This window comes from Leptinotarsa decemlineata, unplaced genomic scaffold (genome assembly GCF_025532065.1).
Source record: "Leptinotarsa decemlineata unplaced genomic scaffold, Ldec_3_MD MMD2_tig00001719_RagTag_RagTag, whole genome shotgun sequence".
NCBI classification, from domain to species: Eukaryota; Metazoa; Arthropoda; class Insecta; order Coleoptera; family Chrysomelidae; genus Leptinotarsa; species Leptinotarsa decemlineata.
Genome location: NW_027412569.1, coordinates 8,961,375 through 8,982,538, shown reverse-complemented (window position 1 = coordinate 8,982,538; position 21,164 = coordinate 8,961,375). Strand labels below are relative to the sequence as shown.

The 21,164-nt window shown below is 35.6% G+C and overlaps 3 protein-coding genes across 4 annotated transcripts in view; 1 reads left to right on the top strand and 2 right to left on the bottom strand.

Annotated features, from left to right (window-relative positions):
• Positions 1-342: 342 nt before the first annotated feature.
• On the bottom strand, positions 343-2,760 carry Stlk (Ste20-like kinase). The gene is made up of 6 exons (XM_023170168.2): positions 2,354-2,760; positions 2,140-2,287; positions 1,847-1,931; positions 1,571-1,752; positions 1,310-1,489; positions 343-856 (listed from the first exon to the last, which is right to left on the bottom strand). The coding sequence occupies exons 1-6, from the start codon at positions 2,537-2,539 to the stop codon at positions 567-569; spliced, it is 1,071 nt and encodes a 356-aa protein (XP_023025936.1). The 5' UTR covers positions 2,540-2,760; the 3' UTR covers positions 343-566.
• A 735-nt stretch (positions 2,761-3,495) lies between these two features.
• On the top strand, positions 3,496-8,768 carry LOC111513952 (Replication protein A2). The gene is made up of 6 exons (XM_023170176.2): positions 3,496-3,755; positions 3,810-3,883; positions 3,941-4,039; positions 4,932-5,240; positions 5,474-5,679; positions 8,566-8,768. The coding sequence occupies exons 1-6, from the start codon at positions 3,737-3,739 to the stop codon at positions 8,645-8,647; spliced, it is 789 nt and encodes a 262-aa protein (XP_023025944.1). The 5' UTR covers positions 3,496-3,736; the 3' UTR covers positions 8,648-8,768.
• Positions 8,769-8,871: 103 nt separating this feature from the next.
• Positions 8,872-21,164, bottom strand: part of vlc (disks large-associated protein 2) — a 59,082-nt gene continuing 46,789 nt past the window's right edge. For both annotated transcript variants that reach the window (XM_074176428.1, XM_074176427.1), the window contains exons 7-8: positions 16,268-16,476; positions 8,872-10,995 (exon numbers count right to left, since the gene is read on the bottom strand). In XM_074176428.1, coding sequence (XP_074032529.1) covers positions 10,636-10,995; positions 16,268-16,476 — 569 coding nt within the window. In that variant the 3' untranslated portion in view covers positions 8,872-10,635. The remainder of the gene's footprint in view (positions 10,996-16,267; positions 16,477-21,164) is intronic.

Sequence of the window (21,164 nt, the reverse complement as noted above, 5' to 3'; positions counted from 1 at the left end):
AAGAAATAAGTGATACCTAACCTAATAATTTCAAGACGTTGATCATGTGTGATTTCTGAGTCATACTTAATTTTGATTTTCAAGTGGTGATTAGAAAAGAATACAATATACACATACTTTCCTAAAGAATCTTAACGTCCAAAGCACTTGGATAGTACTTTATGATGACTTCAATTGGGTATGCATGAATGCCATCGTTTTTGCTACTCGTTCCTTGCTAATTGATAATTCTGACTTGTTACTTGCTAATCGAGTGTGCTTACATTCACATTAATTTTTTTTGCAGCAAAATTGAAAAATGTTTATTTTAGCAGTAGATGGTATAATACTAATAAAAAGAAGCAGCATAAATTCACATATATTATACTTTCAGATTCAAATACCTTAGAAAAACAGTCAAAAAGATCAGCTTTTGAGTATGGACACAAATGATTGACTAACACTACTATGTAAAATACTCTGACATATAGAGTTACTAAATCTTGCTAGCTACTTAAAACTAGCTCCTGATATTGACGATTTGTACTAAATATTACAAGAATGAAAATGGTCCTTCGGACTGGATTTCAAAAATCCCATTCGCAGGAATTCAAGTCCAGCTCGGTCATCTGATTTATCATATCGAAATTCTTCATCTCCTCAGTATCATAACCTACCCTATCGTTCAAGGGTAACGCAGGTTTCAACAACTCCGGCAGGGGAAGCGATTTTTTGATTGTTTTAAATATGGGATGGGCTAACAGCTGACTAGCAGAAGGTCGATCGTACATGTCTCTGTTGAGACATTGTCCGGTGAGTTCATGTAAGTCATCGCTGAATCTTCTGTTCAGGACGTTGGTGCTCATTTCACAATCACCTTCAACAAAAAAAGTCAAGCTTCAAATCAGCGATGTTCTCTTACAATGGAATAGAGAACAGTCAAATCTTTTGGAAACAATTAATTTTGATTGTAATCAAATAGAAGAATATATTTGTTAGGATTATATATCCTCATCTGCCTGATGAGGTTATGGTGATCTTTCTATATTCTATGATTTTTTTTTAATTTAACGAAAATTCCAGAGACATATATTTGAAAAAATTGAAAAAAATTATCGAAAGCCAACGTAAATGAAAGGTGACATATATCACATGTATCTGATTTACAATAAAATTCAAATATTTCAACCTCTTTGGAAGAGCATAGTGATCGAAACTACTTCTGTCATCATTCACTGTTTACTTATAACTTTGAAGGAAAAACAGAACTACTTTCAATCTTGTTTTCAAGTGGATCAAAGCTGTAGAAAACAAAAGTATTGTGGTTTACCTCCAGAATCCAAATTTTCCTCCTTAGAAACAGTAGTTCTATCTAGCAGCTGAGGTTTCCAACCACGCACTTTCTCTGTCAGCATCAAAGTTTTTGACATTCCCGAAAATGGTTCTGTGCCATTGGCTAGTTCACATAAAACAATTCCAATACTGTATATATCAGACTTTTCGTTATAACCTGAAAAAATACACTCGGTCTAAAAAGAACTCTTTAAAAAAACAGTTTTTGTAGTTAAAGTCTATTTGAATTCATTCCTACCTTGTAGATTTTGTTCTAACAGTTCGGGACTGAGCCAATTAAGATTTTTTTCAGTGGTTGCTGGAAAGGAATGTATACTTCTTTGCCATTTTCCATTGGCGACTATAGGACAAGCATAACGCATACCAGCTAAACATGCATATCCATCAGCAGAGACAAGAATGTGACTAGCTCGGATTGCCCTGAAATAAATTCAGCAACAGATAATAGAGAACAAATTAAATATATTGCTATATCAAGGTTATTTCTATGACATAAAGAATTCTTTCAACTCACCTATGAATGTATCCCTTATCATGAATATACACTAAAGCGTCTAATACGTCCCTGATTATAGTGATGATAGCAGGTTCCGGTAAACCTAATGTTCAAGATTTTAGAAACATCTGATTCAAATGAGGTTGTTATATTTTATTATTCAGTGATAACTCATTGTTTGTTGCTAATAGGTTTTATACATTTAAAAAAGTACCCTGTTATGAACAATTATGTTTCTTGGAGATTACTGAACAATGATTTATCATTGATGAAAACATGCTTCATATAAGCTGATAGAAATTGTACAAAACCTTCATTAAAATGCCTGACAAGTAAATCTCTGCAAGATCCGTATCCCATCAATGGAGTGGCTACACAAACTTCTTGTCCCGCGACAAAAGCTGCAAAATAGTTTATGATATGCGGGTGGCACAGCTGCCTCGTGAGTATTATTTCACTCTGTAAACCAAATATACGTAGACTAAAATTTCAATTGTAGAAAAATTCACAAAATGAAGATATCACCTCCACTAAATCTATTCCTTTCTTGATTTTATCCATGTCGAATTTTTTAATTGCTACCATAGAGCCAGAAGGAATGTGTTTGGCCAAATATACCATAGCTTTAGAATCAAAACAGTGTCCTAAGATGGATACTGTTTGATAATTGGACAATTTTTCATCACAGGATCTTCCATCATAGCTAGCCATTTTGCCTGAAGAGATGTTTCTTATTTTGGAAATTATAACATCTTAGATGAAATACGAGAGAAACATTTGTCGAACTTGGGTTTCTTTTCTCTCCAACACTACTATACTAATACATAGTAATAATTATCAAGTTTCTTATTTTTATTTCATTTGAGATTATTAGTGGTTATGTTATGACTTATCATGAAAAGAAATTAACCTCACAATCACAACCACTTAGGTAAGTGGTTTGTGATTAACCTTCTTCTTTTTTTTCTTGTTATGTTCGTTGCTTCCAATGAGTACACGGTAGTTGGTGTACTCTTTGGTTGCGTTCTTAATCAGGGGCATTTGATCAGTGCGTCCCCTATTACACAACATGTTAGAATCTTCGTCGAGAGGTACAGTCTGACTTGCTCGAAGCAATACATTACCCTGTATGTAATATCACTTGTTGTCTGTAATTAAATTGTCTGGAGTTTTCGTGTGCGTAGTTCTTTATCACTTTTTGAACTCACTAATACGGTCTATTATATCTCTCATTTTGTGCCAAAAGATGGGTTGTTGTGTTGGGAAATGGTGCACAGAACACGAACAAAAGCTCAAAAAAGTTAAGATGAGAATGGGAGACAGAAAAAGCAGAAATCTCCTTTCTATTTTTCAATTTTTTGTTGTTTCAACAATTGAAACTTTCTTGACGTACCATTTGGGATTTTATAATAATTCTGTAGTGTACTTGAACGATAAATAAATAAATAAATATATCTCATGAAGTGAATTATTATTTTCATAGTAGATATATTTCTCGGTACTATATACATGTCCTAGAAATTAGCCTCATTGATCATTGTTGTTCTTCGTTTAATTGGGTGCGTTCTAAGATACGTATCCTGTCAATATCTATGTGTCATAGATCACATAGATCAGTTTTGAAAGATTTCAATTTCAATATGTACATTACTTTAAACAGGAGGAGAAATGTCATCGCACGAATTTAATTTAAATTTACCGTTAAAAAATTATAATAAACACAACACATCACAAAATGATAGTCATAAAATGCCGTCTTTTCTGAAAGGTTATTCTTTGTTCTGTGGTATAAATAAGAAGTTCCCGCCATAACAAAATTTGGATTTTGAGGTTCTGTTAGTAATTGCGATTATCAAAATATATTCACTATTTCACTAATTTAACTCATTTTTGAAATAAGTTGAAAACATGTGGGGAAGTGACTTTGGTAAGTAAACTCTCACTTGTATCTACAGTCTCTTTAAACCGTTGTTTTTCCTAGGAAATGAATCTGCAGGTGGCGGTTTTCTAAACAGCACATCTGCAGGCCAAGGGGATACTCCAGCAAAGAAGGGGGTAAGTCTCAGGGCTTATCGTTCAGTGTCGGAAGTATTCAAATAATATTTTCTTTAGGGAGTTCGAAGACTGCAGAGTGTTGTACCAGTAGTGGTGCGACAACTCAAAGACAACCAAGAAGAGGAATTCAAGCTCTTTGGCATGCCAACACAAATTGTAAGTATTTGCAAGAATTTATCAAATTTGTTTTCCTTCCCCTATGATATTATTTGTTTTCCTTCCCCTATGATATTATTTGTTATACATAGTTTAGATATTGTATTATTTTGATAGTATATGAGACATTGGGCATTTGATGAACATATTTGTCATCATTGGGCGATCTATACACTGATATAAATGGTAAACATTTCAAAATGAGGTTTTACAGATAAATTCTCTATACATAGCTTAGCATTTTTAAATTTATACCTTGTGATTATTGATTGACTTACCATATATACAGTATGTATCGTGAATGGTGAATAAAATATTATTATTATTATTAAATTTCGTCAATTTGGTGATTTAACTTCTTTGCCAAAATAAGAACTTTCCCATAAATGTGACTGTGTATAGTGAAAATCGTAATTACTCTATAATTAGTGAAATATTCATTATTGAGATTGTTTTTTGTTATCCAGTGCTCTGACACACAGAATATCAAAAAGGTGAATATTAACAATTACTTCAATGAGATTTAAATTGTTTGTGGTGCCTTAAACGTTAACATGCAGAAATCTCAACGAAAATCTTAGTATTCAAAAAACACACTTCAAATGTGTTTTGCTATACAATAGCACCTTCAGGTGTCAGCATACGCCGAAATATGCATTTTTTGCAAAGTATCACACATGCTTTGTGAAATATACTTGAGCGTTTTGTGCAACTGAAAAAAAATGGCTTTGCTTTAGTTTTACAACAATGATATGCTATTGGAAATACTCATTTTAAATGAATTTCTTGTCAGTTTTTGTTTCCGTTCAGTTCAATTTTTTTCAATAAAAAACCTCTTGACCCACTTGCACTTCTGTTAATATTATCAAAATGTACTCATAATATATTTCAGCTGAACCTTGTTGGTATCCTGCGAAATTTTGAGATCCAGTCTACCAAAGCTACTTACACCATCGAAGACCACACAGGAGAAATTAAAGCAATATGGTGGTTAGAAAACGATGGTGACAGTGCTCCCAACCTACCCACCGTTAAAGAAGGTAGCTACGTCCAGGTTTTCGGTTCTCTGCGCAACCAAGACGAAGGAAAAATCATAATGGTTCTACGGATGTTCCTTGTCCAAGACTCAAATGTCGTTACCAATCACTTGTTGCAAGTTATTCATGCCAGGCTGGCTGCTGAAGCTATGACTAAGAACACTGTGAGTGTAATCTCTTATCCAGAAATTAATTTTCATTTGAGCACTTATGGATGTAATTTATCTATTCTATTTTAGCATATTTTATGACTTGCCACATCTAGGGTGTACTTTATCCATAAGTGGTTGATAGATATACGTTTATTTTTTTGAGAAATGAAAAATCTCGATGGGATAAATCAATTTTTGGAAAAGGTTTTGGTAGAAAGAAATCAAAATAAATTTTCATTTTCCAGCACTTACAAATCCAAGCCAACAACCCAGGAGCGGCCCTCGCAAACTCCATGAGCTTCATGAATGATCCGATAGACAGTGGAATAAGCGGCCTCACACCTATGCAGCAAAAGGTATTCAAAATCCTCCAGACAAACACCACACCAAAAGGCATGGATAGGGATACTTTGCTGAGCAATTTCCCTGCAAACCAACATCGGCAAGTCAAGTAAGTAAATTAATTTAAAATGTGTCAAAGGTATTTTCCGGGTTTGTTTATGGTGGTCTGCAGACCATCAATGTGAATTTATTTCTATGTTGATAGTGCTCATTTCATTTATATCAACACAGAAACAAGATTGGTCCTAGAATTGATCCTTGTGGTGAGCCAGTTGTATCAAGTAACCTTTTTTTAATAACTTCAAAGTATGGGGTAGAAGTGAAATCGAACAAAAATTGGATGGATCATTAAAAGCATTTGCTGTTAGATTGATTAATTGAGATTTTGAGAGAATTATCATCAATTCCGACTAATTTTTCATTGACAAAATGGTTAAGGCTTTAGCGGCAGAGGTTTTCAGTAACTATTTTCCGGATTTGAAGGCGTGTATTTTTGGAATTTCTTCCTGACGCTTTGCTGTGGTTTGTGCTTACGCTGTCTCATTCATTTTCCGCTTTTGAGTACGATAGTTTGTTCCAGTCTTCAGGTTTCATTTGGTTGCCAAGCCCCAAATGTAGTTTCAGCAAGGCTTTGTCCGTCTCCACTAGATTTCCCCGTGAATGGTAGATCCGTTCTTGTAGAAAGGCTCTTTCACTTCTCGAATAGATCCGATCTGCCTGAGCTGATGATAATAATAATATCATTTATTGCCCAACAGGTAACACCCAATTACAGGACATAATAAAATACATCAGTACTGATAATAGATAAAATAAATTAACAACTCACGTTCATTCTTGACATGCTATATGAATATAACATAACAATGATATATAATTTCGGATAGAAAACGAAAGAAAGAAAACTAAAACAAAAGAAAAAAACTGTTAGTATAACTACTCATTGCGCTACTTGGTAAGAGTGGTTATAATAACTGACTCTCTCAAAACACAAAAAAAGGAAAAACAGTTTTGATATCACTTCAAGATTTCCATTGCAACTTTTTTTATATGATTCGCCTAGCAAGTATTAATATCGCAAAAGCTGCATATTGAGTTGTAGTTTTCACACATATATTTAATTGGAGAATGCGATATTATGTTTGTTCGTGCTGCAGAGCAGTAAAATGTGAGATTCAGCTGTGACTGAGCTCTTGGCACCCTAAAGTTCAGTTCTGACAGGAGCAAATGGCAGTCTACTTGGCTGTGCAGTAGTTTATTCAAAAAGGTTAATGAGCACATCTTCCTTTTTTCTAAAGAAATTAATTGAAAGTGATTGAGAAGAATATAGTGGTCAGAACCCCTAGCTGGATAAATTCCAGTGTTTTTGAAGTACAAGAATTTCAAAAATTTTCTTTAAACTTTTTTCAATTGAGTACTCACCCATGACAGAAATAGTAGAGGCTCCAAATAATTGAGCAGTATTCAAGCTTGGATCTGACACATGAGAAATATAATATCTTCAAGTTGTTTATGTTTTTGAAGTTTTGACAATTTCATGTGATAAATCCTAACATTTTATTGGCTTCGGAAACTTTTTTGTTTATGTGATTGGCAAATGCCATTTTAGAGTCAAAAAATACACCAAAATCCTTAGTCTCCACACAACGGGTTAGCAAACTACCTTGAATATTGTATGGATGTTCAAAATGTCTTATGTTTTTTAGTATATGACATGACTTTACATTTCCCTATATTCAGATGTAGGTTATTAATTTCACACCAAGCCTGCACATAATTTATATCTTCCTGAAATGTTATGCAATCATTCACATTTTGGATAGAATTCAGTATTTGTAGATCATCAGCAAAAAAAAGTTTCATAGAATTTATTTGTGTGCTTAAATCATTGATAAATATCAAAAACAACAGCGGTCCCAAATTCGATCCTTGGGGTACGCCAGACTTAGCAATTATTGTGTTTGATTTGTATCCATTGTAATAAACTATTTGGTTACGGTTGAAAAGGTACGATTCAAAACAGCCTAGTAGCTATTACTAAGGCCAATAAGGTCCAGTTTCGAATGTAAGATGCTATGATCAATTTTGTCAAAGGCCTTTGAGAAATATGTGTATATCACGTCCACCTGTCCTTGATTATTCAAAGTTGAGCACATGTAGTGGGAAAACAATGCTAGATTTGATTCAGTGCTGCGGTGGTTCATGAAACCATGTTGAAATTCACTTATTTGGTTGTGTGTTGACAAGTGAATGTGGTTATACAAGATAATTTCAAACGCCTTCGCAAAGTTTGAGATAATTGAAATTGCTCTATAGTTTGATATGTTTGAAATATTCCTGTTCTTTAAAATTGGTTAAATTTTGGCAAGTTTCCAAACATCAGGAAACGTTGCTGTATTTAACGATAAGTTAAAGAAGTAACAGAGAGGAGAAGCTAAGACTGAGCTACAGTCTTTCACTATGAAAGATGGTATGGAATCAAAACCGGAAGTCATTTTGTTCTTGAGGTTAGATTTGAAAGACTGTTTCAATTTTAAGAAAGCTGGTAATATGTTGGAGCCTAGACAGCGGCGTAGAAAAGTCAATGGCTCTCCAGCAAGTGTCCTTTACGTTTCCTACCTTTATCAAGTTGGTTGAATTTTCATTGGAAATATTAAATCGAGCTGTATAAACCTCTAAGGAAGGTAGCCAATCGCGCCAGTGAAACATCAGGAAGAATTCCCAAGAATCTATGGCCTTCAAGCCCGGAAAATAGTGACACTTGATTTTTCATCAATTGATTCTCACAGGTCCATATTTTCACAAATTTAGGGTATTTTAGAAATTCCAGGGGTCAGTTATTTGATGAAGGTTGGATCCTACAAAAGAGTGAAACTTTTATAAATAAGGGCTTACTTACCTCGAACTTTGCAAAGTAGGGCGGAATATTCAGACAGCTCCCAAGGTACCCACAAAAAAAAAACGGAATATTTGAAAAATATTTTTTCTGTTTCAGTGAAGCTTTGGAATTTCTCAACAACGAAGGCCATGCGTATTCTACGATTGATAACGACCATTTCAAAGTTACCGACATATAATTTTCAGTACTTTCATTCCAGTTATGTATAGTTTCTAGACCTAGGCTAACACTTCATCTCGAAATTTATTTTGAAAACTTTGTATATTTCCGTTTTTTTTCCAATAAAGTTATTTTTTCAATGTTTTGCAATTTGTTCTGCTTTATCAAATATCTTGGTTGTTGAAACAAAGTAAACTGCGGAAGAACTAGGAAATAGAAAGCGATAAGGAAGCACGAATAAAATCCAGTGTAAATAATTTATTTATTGAAGTTAATGAATATAATAAAATAAATAAGAGTAAAAAAATTTAAGGCTCCGACCCCCCAAATAAGAAGGAGCAATAAATAAATATCCATAATATATCTTTGTCATTCGTTTATTTCAATATGTCCGACAGAAAACGTTCTCAAAGTTTCAGTGGATTTTAAAAAATAAAAATCTGCCAAGGAGCCTTCAAATTTGATGCTGACAAACAATCACTCTTAAAAAATGCTTGATCGAAAGAACTTTTAGAACGTTCTCGACTCTCGCTTAAACAACTAGCCTTATAAAATACAACATATGCATAATGAACCCAATCATAGACTATTATAAATCTCCGTTTAATAATATACAACATGCGCTGGTGTCCGACAAAACCACACACTCGACCTTCGTAATTCGACAGTAACCAATAAAAACTTGTTATCACATATATTATTAAACCGAGCACCATACAGATAATAGTCACCTCTGAAAATAAGTAAAACAGTTTCGACAGACCCCCATCTATCAATAATTTTCAAATAACAAGGAGCAACAAATCTGGTGGGTATGGAAGCCATTTGGTGCTTTCCCACCTCCCAACCCAGTGCTGTGGGTTGAAAATGATCTGAATACTGAGGATCATAGATTGTTGACTCATCAAATGACCTTTATGATATTATTGATTCAGACCAACAGTTTCCAAGGCATTTTGACTGAGTGAAGGGGTAGCACCAAATGCCTGTCACCAGATTTACCGTCCTTTACCTAAAAAGTGAAATCTAGAGAGCACAGCGATAGCCTTCAGAAGATTATTTTCAAGCATCGTTTGGGCTTCACTTTGAACAAAATTAAGCGAGTAGCAAGTAAGCACCTGAACAGCCACTTCAACTATTAGGCAGAAAAATCAGCCTTGAAATTTTGAGATTACTGTAAAAACGAAGCGGCTTTAAAATAGATCTCACCTTCACACACCTTGAAGGTGTTTTAATTACAATAATTGTTTAAAATAGTTCAATATATTTTTTCTGCAGATGGCAATTATTTTGGAAAAATGTATTTTTCATTTTTCCAAAAACTGCAATTTCTTAAAAAATTAAAATTTCTGAATTATCAAAATTAACGTCACCTTTGATCAATAATATTTAATGTATACTCCGAACCACCCAAATTAATGGCAAATATAGTTACAACTTCAACATATACCCTGTCAATTTCTCAGTAGAGATCCAGTCGAAGAACTCCAGTCGAGCAGTACGTTTTGAAAATTCCGCCAGCCTTACAACAAACTAGGAAGCAAATCCATAAAAAACTGTTCGTACAAAAGAACATACCAGCTGTTATCAAAGCACTGGGAATGTATATATTTTTTTAGTATGTCATATTACTCCATCTTTTTTTTTTTTGGTTACTGGTAATAAACGTCGTCGGTTTTGTTTCATTACTCAGTCTTTGTACAACAAACTTCACCCCGACCGGGCGTACCGCAAGAACCCGATCCGGGGCCCCTTACATTTTACTTGTATAAAACGATGTTCTAGGAAAGACAATTAATTGATTAGTAAAACTGTTTTATTACAAATAGTATAACCTTTCATTCATTAGGGATTAGGCAAAAGATTTACAGATATAAAGTGTAAATGTGAGAGTATAAAAAACAAGAAAAAGTATATAAAAAAACCGTGGCGCTGTGAATTTCGTCGTCTAACCTTCGAAGATCGAATCAATTCCAAAAAAAAAACTACCTAGTCGCCCTGCGGGTCTCAGCTGGTAGCGTCGGGCACGTAAATTTCAATACGGGGTTCGTTCTGTTGGGCTATTTTCATTGCCTTGCGCCTGTCTTCGATCATTTTCCTTCTTTGGGCTTCCCTCTGTTTGCGAGCCTCTTCGCTGGCCGCTGAACTGGGCTTGTTGGAGGGACGAGCGACCACTTTCCTCGGTTTCGAAGCGGTCCCGTTGGCGGTTTTGACTGGAGGGGAGGCAGCCACCGGCTCTCGCCAGCCATTCGCTTTGAGGTCTTCAATCTCCTGGAATATGGCGTCCACTTGGTCGACCTGTAGCATAACCATGTCCCAGAAGCCTTGCAAGTCCTCGTTGGTTGTGGGAAACGACTCTCCGACACTCTGAAAAATGTTAATGAAGTTTTTTTAAGAACCCATTAATATTCATGGTTGAATTATGTTGCTAAAAACAAACGTATACGTGGGACCTCGGGAAAATGTAAAAATATCAGCATTTGTCTCTTCATAATGTACATATTATGATTCATTGCAGTACATTCATATTAAATATTGGTCCTTCGAGCCGGATGGAAGATTGATTTACGGTAAGAATCAGTATGCAGATTTCATCTGAATTCGATTATCCGATAAATTCAATCGGAATTCACATATCAGTCAAATTTGTATTTCCATAACAGAATTAATGAAGTAAAAATGAACTGACTTGATTCGTTAAATTACAAGAGTTTGCAAAGAAGTTGATATTTTCATTCAGACTCAGAATTAGTCACAGACTAGATACATTCAAACTGATCTGATAATTCAATGATATACAAGAAGAGTTACATCCCAATGAAAGAGACGAATGTGACAAGTTCTGAAATTTCTCATTTCACACCGCACTTTGATTAAGCACTCTAGCAGTCTCCATCGTCTAACATTAATATGATGTCAGTATAAACTATGTAAATAAAATTGCCAGCCATCTACTTTCAATTGGTTACTTTCATGATGCATTGTTACGTTTCAATTTAGCACTAGATCAAAACTGCTCCTATGTGACCTTTCAAAACACTACCTTACCTTTTAAGATCTTTATTCAAAGGATATTAACAATGTAATTCAGTTACAAGTTGATTTTATTCATTTAACATCATAGTAATGGGAATCTTCCGTTCCATAGAAAACTATACCTGAAATGTACAAGAATATATGTATGATCCCCACGTTGGGGAATATCGCATTGTTGTCTTAGAAGCGTTGTTGGTTAATCCATGTAAGTTAGGATTACTGAATAAATCATATTGGGGATCTTTATCTTTTATTTCCAATATTAATTGGTAAGTTATTGATATTGTGAGTTACTTAGGGTATCTGGAGGATTAAATTTACCTGGCGCCCATTAAGATCTATTTGAAAGTTGCTAAGTTGTTTAACCCACTCCCGTCTCCACTGTTTAGCTTAGCCGCGGATACCCATCTGTCTTATTTGTTACCGACAGATGATTTAGTCTCCTCTTGTGGTTTGTGAGGTGACAGCATTAAAAGCTTTAGTTGATCAAGACATCGAAAATACAGAATTTTCATCATTTACGTTCATCTTTGAGAAAGATGTGTCAATAATTTTGGAGTAAACGTACTTCAACATAGACCATTACGAGATAAAATGACACACTCATGATTGTCAAATTAAAGTTCAATATATTTCAATTTGGATATCATTTTGGAACCAGTGCAAATATTTGTTTCCATTTGAATATGAAACCTATCCCCTTTCTTTGAAAACTAAGAGGACACGAAAAGCAATGGAGACTTGTTTCTTTCAAAGACTCATTCATTGAAAGTGTAGTTTCATTAATACGAATATTATGCAAGAGTTGTTGTCAACAAATTGAATTATAACTAGTATCATATGTCAAAGGCTATTATTAAATTCCAATTAACACCAATGTTGAAATATGATAATGATATAGCACAAAACCATTACATTTTTACAATAAATAAAGTAACTTCATAAACAGAAATTTAAAATCCATCAATTCGTTCCTAATTGGCCTCATTCTAAAATAATAACTCAATCCAATGATGGTTATTATAATGAATACATTTCTTAACACGTTAATTGCCACAAAGTGTTGTAAATTTTTTGGTCACTAGGGCCGCGACTTTTTTTCCAAAAAACAGCCTTATATAATCTTTCTGAATTAAAATATACAATTTTTTGCTTGAAGTTATTTTATATTTCATAAAAATAATGTTTACAATATCCTTGCCGCATTGTAAACATTACTTTTATGAAATACTAGTACTATGTTGCTGTATCGCTGCCGTTCCAATGTTTTGACAGAATCAGAATCAACGAACTTAGGCGTGCGCAGCGTTATAGAACAGTGCTTTAAAAAAATTGTTCTATAGCGCCATCTAGTGGCGAGTTACAGAAAAATTGATAGCCTAAAAACCTCCTCTATGAAAAATTACTTATACATGTCAAGTTTCATCACGATCGGTTGAGCGAAGTAGAAGTTTATCACTTACCAAACAACCAACAAACATCCATTTTTATATATTAGATGAAATAACTTCAAGCAAAAAACTATGTATTTTGATTCAGAAAGATTATGTGTGTGTGTTCGGCGAGTCTTGGTCTACACCTGCCGATATTAAGGAGATGTCCCCTAGTGACCTGTCCACCTTCCTGGAAAGGACAGGCTGGACGATAATCTAGGAGGACAACTCCTTGGAAGGATGTACAATGGGTCACATGTGGCGCTGCGGGCCTACACTCACCCTCCCTACTCTACAGATACAGATCCCTGCCGCATGGAATGTTATTGGTTTTGCAGCCTTCAGGCCACATGGCACATATACTGTGCATCATTCCTTCTTACTGTTACCGTTAAAAAACAAAAGGACAACAAATTATTCAAGGCGTTTTAAGAATGGGGAATGTTCCTCAATTTGGGTTATTACAGCAAATGCAAGTTTGAACAAAATAAAGTTGAGTTTATTTCATGAGTTTTTCAAATTCACTTCGAAAAGTATTCAAATTGATATTTCAAATGTTGGGTTTTAATTTTTAAAGGGATTTGTTTCTAATTCACATATTGGCAACAGCGCCTATTTCAAGTTGAAATAATTTATACGTACTTTACAAAAGGAAAATTATCTTTATAAATCAACAATTAAGGCAAAATATAAATTATAGTTACATATCACCTTCACAAGCCACATAAACAACAGTTGTTTTGTTATTTATTTATATATAGGAAGATAGGTTAGGTGCACAACATGTCACATGTCACAGAATGTCTCGAACTCGGAACACAAGTAAACAAAACAGCACGCCTCTGAAATATGTCATCTTTGTTTGTCTCATACAGCAGGTCCTTTATTAGCTATAACTGATGTTATAGCTATAGCGATGTTATAGCGTTGTTTTAGAGCTCTTTTATGAAAACTACTTGATTTTCGTCAGGAGGAATATTCCCGTTGTGGATATGAATGTACAAGTTACATAATTAGTGTTGTAGTAGATCTAGGAAAGGAAACTTTTTTGTTGATAACGATGAATTTCAAACTTTTATTGGTCTATCAGATCAATTGGTTGAGATGGACTGACGCTTCTTTGAACCTGAAAGTCTTCCTGAGGAACCCAGTCACCTAAAAAATGCCTTCAAACGGTATGGGCCATAGGACCCAGGAGAGGTAAGGACAAAGTCGTATGGCTAGTCAACGGAAAAGCTTTCCTTGTCTATGTTAAAAATGTTACAGACCGAATTGGTAAATCTTAGAAAAACACAACGTGTAACCAATATTTAGGCCAACAAAAACTATCAGGCAAAGTTTGAGGTCTAAGGCTAAGGACCTCAGAGAACCTTTAGCAACACCCTGGGTATACCAGTAGCTGCGGATTAGTTTACATTGGAACCACAAAAGGAGTGTAGGTTCCCGTCTCTCTGAACACAAGAGAAATTGTCTCCTCGAACAAACCAACATATCAGCTGTTGCCGAGCATGCTCCCAAAGAAGGTATCTCATTATCCCATTCGTAGATACACAAACACTTGATAAAACTCAAAATTACTATCCAAGAATATATAGAGAGGCAATAGAAATCCAGAAACACAAGGATACTTTCAGTAGAAAGAAAGAGGCAATGAACATTACTGAAATCTGGCTAACTGTCCTCAATTGTACAGAAACAAGGTCATTAATTCCAATTGGGAGAAACGACGCCACGCCCACCAACGATGATATAAAACCGGAGACAAATGCCTGACGAAACATTAGCAATAAAAACTTACAGACGATGGCCAAAATATCCAGAAAACAGCTTTAACAAAGTGATAAATATTTAACAAACATGCAATTTCTTTCAACAGCTTTGCATGCAGTTGATACCATATCATCGGCGAAGAGATACAGGAAATCACAGTTTGAATATAGTGTCTCTCAAATAACGGGTGAATTTTTAAGAGGTATAGGATTTGATTTACAAAACAACAAGTATGAATGCTTCAATATTGGCTTCTAGAGCGTCAGTCGTTTTTGGTTTATTCCTGTAGACATGAGCCTCAACATGACCCCACAAGAAATAATCCAAAGGCGTTAAATCACACGATTTAGGCGGCCAATTGACGGCCCCAAACGTGAGATAAACTGTTCACCGAAGGCGGCTCTTAAATGGGCCACTGTTTCGCGTGCCGTTTGGCATGTGGCACCGTCTTGTTGAAACCACACGTCAGGCGTGTTTAATTCTTCCATTTTGGGCAACAAAAAGTCGTCTCGACGCTGAACACAATTTTTCGATAAAAATGTGGATTTTCCTACAACTTTGCAGCGCCAATTCACCAAATGTTAGACGTTGTGGGAGGTCGTGTGGCTTTTATTCTTGCACAAGCTGTATCTTGTAAGGTTTTACGCCCAAATACTTTCACTTAGTGGAGTAACAGAGGCCCAATTACTGCGAACGGCGGCGAATCGACATTTCACGGTCATCACGAACACTGGCGGATACAGCCGCAGTATTTTACTTCGGTCCTTACTCTACGTATGTGTGTTGGTGGTTTAATGTCCAATAATGTCAACTGGGTTCGAAATTTAGTCACAAGCTTTCGAATAGCTCCCTCAGTAGGCCGACGAAACTGCCCATAAATTGGAAGAAGTGCCGAGCATAATAAAATTCAATAATTTGCAAGCGTTGTTCATTCGTAAGTCGATTCATGGTTAAATTATATACCAAACTGAACAAGTTTGACAATGACACAAGACACGATTCACGCGTGATCTGTCAAGAACAGTGTTGCTAAAAAGATACCAGCAAAAAAAAAAACACTCATTATAAAGTGAATAAGAGAGGTCCCAAAACACTACCTTGGGGACACCTGAATTAACGTTTCTTTTACTTGACAACATTGTCAATTTTGGTATAATACATTCCCAGATCAATGAAACAAATATACCAATTTCAATCGAAAATATTTTTCTCATGGGCAGATATTTGATGAATATTTCGGTGGACAATACATCATACTGGTCCACAGTGCTGAGCTTCGTATATTCTTAATAAACATTTGTATCAGCCGGTCTCCACAGCAAATATATTCGTGGCAAACGAGCTACATGGCAGTCAACGTGTTAATGCAGTTGAAAACGGTAAACTGAATATTTACTTACCCTGTTTATGTTATTGGTACATAACCCCCTGAATTGCTGCATCTTTTGTGAAACTAAAAGTCTAGCTTTTCCGGCCGCCGATCTCAGTTTTCCTATCACTTCCTCGGACAGGTTGGGGGTGGAAATGTAGCTGTCTACTCTAGACGCCAACTCCAGAAGCCTCTTGGTCTGCGTGTCGAGAATTTTAAGGAAGTAGTGTCCGTTTCTTTCTGGCGAATCAAAAAACAAAGTATATTCCTTGAAATTATTCATTACTAAATAAAAAAGTTTCTACAACTATCTACCGATAAGGTTGTGTAGGGTTTTTCCTACAGGAATATTTACTTTACAAACATTTTATTTCTTTATTGATTTTTATTTTGTATTATAAATTTTTGTTAGAAACTTAAATTTTCATAACTGCGTTATCGAGAAGTCGTCCAAAATATCCATCTACTTGGGTTTTTATGTTAATTCTTTTATTTTGATTTTTACTTATCATTTTCGTATTTTCTTATCGCATATCATTGAAATGCTCTCTTCCCTCGTTTATTGCCAAAGAACAGATGAATTTAGGGACAGGCACCACTTGGGATGTTTTGAGTAGGTACTCATTGTTGACACTTTTATGGAATCGGGCCCAAGTGGTTGATCCTTTCAGACTATATTTATGACCCCGACCATTTGTCAGTGATCATTTTTCAAGAGTTACTTCGAACACATTTCTTAGCCGAGGCATTCATTCTGTTTTGGGATTTCGGCCGAGACTTATTTCTTATTCAGGGGTTTCCGCCGAGAACTAAACCTGCTCTATATTCTCCTCGCTGACTGAGAAAAGACTTAACGTTCACTGAAATACCAACTTCAGCTATGTATAACAATGCGGGTCCGTATTAAAAAAAAAGGTTGATGATGAAATATATTGTGAACGAAACGTCGCATTAGAAATCGTTTTATATCAGATTATAACAAATATGAAACAATTTTGAAAGTTCTTGTGCTTTTTGTTCATTTTTTGTATGAGATACAAAAAAATGAGATTATACAATTCTAGTTTTTAACGAATATCTCAAAAACAACCCCTGATATTCCTGATCTGAAAAATTATAATTCTGATTTCCTAATTTAGAAAACTTGTGTACCATTTAACCAACCTTGTAGGTCTTCCCGTTTCTGAGATAGCAATTAGTAGGATCAGCCAAAAAAACAGCCTGTATCTAAAGTATGAATTATATATTGGCTATACATGATGGTGGTTAAACCCATGATAACTTGTCTGGTGGCCAAAGATGAAGCAGCCAACCGCTATCAACAAACTAAGCAAGGTACAAAGACTTGCATGTTTGATAATGACGGGAGCAATGAGAACTACCCCTGCATTGGAGACACTCCTGAATCTACCTCCTTTACACTTTGTGATAATGGGGGAGGCTAGGGTAGGCCAATTCAGACTGGAAAACTCACCGAACTACAAAAGATCGGACCGAACAGAAATTTTGGAACATGTGGAGGAGCACATATTGAATATGTGCACGGACCACATGACACCGAAGTACACCTTTAACACAAACTTCACGGCCAAAATCATAATCCGTGAAGAGTGGAAAACATGTTTGGAAAAAACACCTGGTATACAGATGGATCGAAGACCAAACATGGAACTGGAGCTGGAATATACCGAGCGAATAGAAATTTAAACTACAGTTATCCGCTAGGACTATACACATCCATCTTTTAGGTGGAAGTGCAAGTGTGCAAGGCTTATTAAATTGAGACCTTAAAGAAATGAGAGGATCAATATTTTAACAGACAGCAAGAGGTGACATCAAAACTAGTCTGGGAATGCCATGAAGAACTGAATGAACTTGCAAACAGGAACTAATTAACTTTGTACTGGGTATTTCATCAGTTCGAGCTTCCATTGTCTAATATAATATAAATTGATTTGATAACCCTGAAAACCCACTCACACAGGGCAGTATCTGAACCAGAAATCCAACCATCAATTGACTAAGAGAGGAATCATCAAGACTCTACTGGACCATATTTTTGGGCTCTGTAATACAAAGGAAGGCCTCGAAAAGGAACTAGGCATCATCAAAAATGACCTTCAACGGAATGGTTACACCAGAGTGATGGTAGAACAGGCTTTAGCTAGAAGACAGCAAGAGCTCCACAAGGAGGTGAAGCCGCCACAACCAGTACTTGTACTTCCCTACATCAGAGGATTATCGGAAAGGATAAGACGGATTGGGTCCAAGTATAACATCAGGACCTGCTTCAGATCTGGGTACACTATCCGTAGCAGCCTCACGAAAACCAGGCCACCAAACGCAAACTGCGATTCAAAGAATTGCATTTACCATATACCCTGCGAGTGCGGAGAATCATACATCGGTGAAACTAAGAGGCCATTGAAAGTTTGCATTGCTGAGCACAAGAAACATACACAGCGAGGAGAAACCAGCAAACCCGGAATAGCAGAGCATGTTTGGACTCATCAACACATCAAGTGGGCTCAAGCTGAATTCATCCACAAAGAGGAACACTGGTTTAGGAGAAAATTCAAAGAAGCCGCGTATATGTTGTCCAGTCCAACAACGCATATAGTCAAGCTAGCGTAGAGATACGTAACATATGGACACCTCTAATCAAGCGAAAAACGAGAAGAGAAGAGGGGATAGGTGAAAGCACTGGAATGACCTATAAATAGTCAGATCTCGGAGGTATAAGTCCAGTTATCACCCGAAGACGATTGTGGATACTAACAATCGAAACGTTGTGACATAACTTGGTTTGAAATCTTTCAATTTTTTCATTTTTTGTTAGTAATATTTTTAATTTTTTCAATTTTTTTCAGCTTTTATTAATATTTTAATTTTTATTCGTTTGATGTTGTTGTATGTTATTTCTTTGTAATTTCAGTTTTTTTTGTTTAATAAAATTGTTATTTTCGGTGTATCTTTTTGATTTTTTTCAGGGTTATCAAATCCATTTATATTTTATTAGACAATGGAAGTCCGAACTGATGAAATACACCACGAAACATTGTCAACCATCTTCAAAAAAACTTTGTACTGGGTGCCAGTGCATTTAGGAATCACAGGTAATGATAAAGCTGATGAATGCTCTAGACACGGATTATCACCTTCATATATCGGTGCTGAACCAGCTCTGGGGGTACCAAAATCATTGGTACGAAACCAGATTAGGACACAGAGTACTGGACCTGGCAACAAACACAGTAGAACCTTCATTAGGGAACCGTCCGAGAAAAGAACCGAAAAACTACTTCAATATAGTAGGAATCGGCTCAGAATAATTACAGGGTTACTAACCGGTCATTGTTCGCTTAGAGGACACCTGAATTTAATGGGGCTGTACAACGGAGACCTCAGCTGCAGATGCAACAAAGGGATAGGAACACATCTTATGCGAATGTGAGGCACTGAATCACAGGAGGCAGGCAATATATGCACGTACAAAATTACGTCCAGAAGAATATGACGTACATCCAACACGGAACCTGTGCAAACTAGTACAGGGAACGAGACTGACGGATTGGGTGTTATGAGAAGATGGGAGAACAAACGCAATAAGCCCAAGAGGCTGCAGTGTTTTTTTGAAACTTGGATTAAATGGACAAGTCAGACAGCTCCAAAGGGATCAAACAAAAAGTATGAGTTATGAGAATAGTGACTTATTAACCAATAAACTGTCTTGTATGCTTTTAGTCATAGTAACATTATTTTTTCAATTGCGACTGTTTCAAATTCAATTAAGGATAAATTACGATTACAAGTCAGTTGAAAAAATTGAGACGCTGATAAAAAATTGAATTTACCAGTTAGAGATGTTTTTAAAATGTTATTTTTCCACTTACCCCCAAATAATACTAGTGAATTTGTTGCTCTGGTAATGGAATGAGTGGTTTCAAAACTATTTTTCAGGTTTTATACATTTCAATCTTCAAAAATAATGAAGTTTGACCAAGAAATTGGTCTGTATTTTCATTTTTGACAACGAAAGATAACATTTCAATGGTTGATTGAATCGAAATTGGTAAACAAACTAGGTACTCTTCGCATAACTAGACAATCAACAGAATCAGTCTAGTGGGAATGATAAAAAGTTTTTTAGACCAACTGTAGGTAGCGGTTGGAACAGCGTGGGCCGAATTCCTTTCACACTCGAGATTTCTCAACCTTCCTGTACAAGAAAAAAACAATGCAAACAAAATCACATGCTGAGCCGCCATCGAGTGAAATAACCTAGTTAATAATTTCAATGTCGCAGTTCATTCATTCTCGAATGCCAACTTTCCCGGTGATTGCACTTGACCTCTTTATAGTCTAAATAGAAGACAAAAACTATAGGAAATATCCTCACAGGAAAACGTAATTTAAAAAAAATGAACTGTTTACCCATATTTTTATACATTCAACTTCCCCTCCGAATTCTCCGTCCACTGAAACACCAACAGATCTTCGAAAATCTGTCGCCATATTTCAAGAACAAAAACCTATCAATTGTTTCTTGTGATAAGCGAATTACACTACGGCCTTGGGAGATACAGGACTGCGATTCGTATTTGCGACTGGACACTTTTGAACTACCGCTTTTGGATCTGAGCAGGACCGGCTTCAGACTAGACGGCGCGATAAATGTTGACATTTTTGTTGAACGAGTTGCATATCCTTTCGACTTGATGTAGTATGATCTGTCCACATTTGCCTGCATAATTTAGTCGAGAACAATTATCACTTGCTGCTTCACAAATTAAAATAAAAACGGAAATTTTACAGAAAAAGGCACTTCAAATAATTAAAACAGTTTTTCAGGCTCAAAAACGTGTCAATCTTACAAAAATAATTAAGTGTTGTAAGCAGAGGGAAAATCATCATTTCATAACACGGCT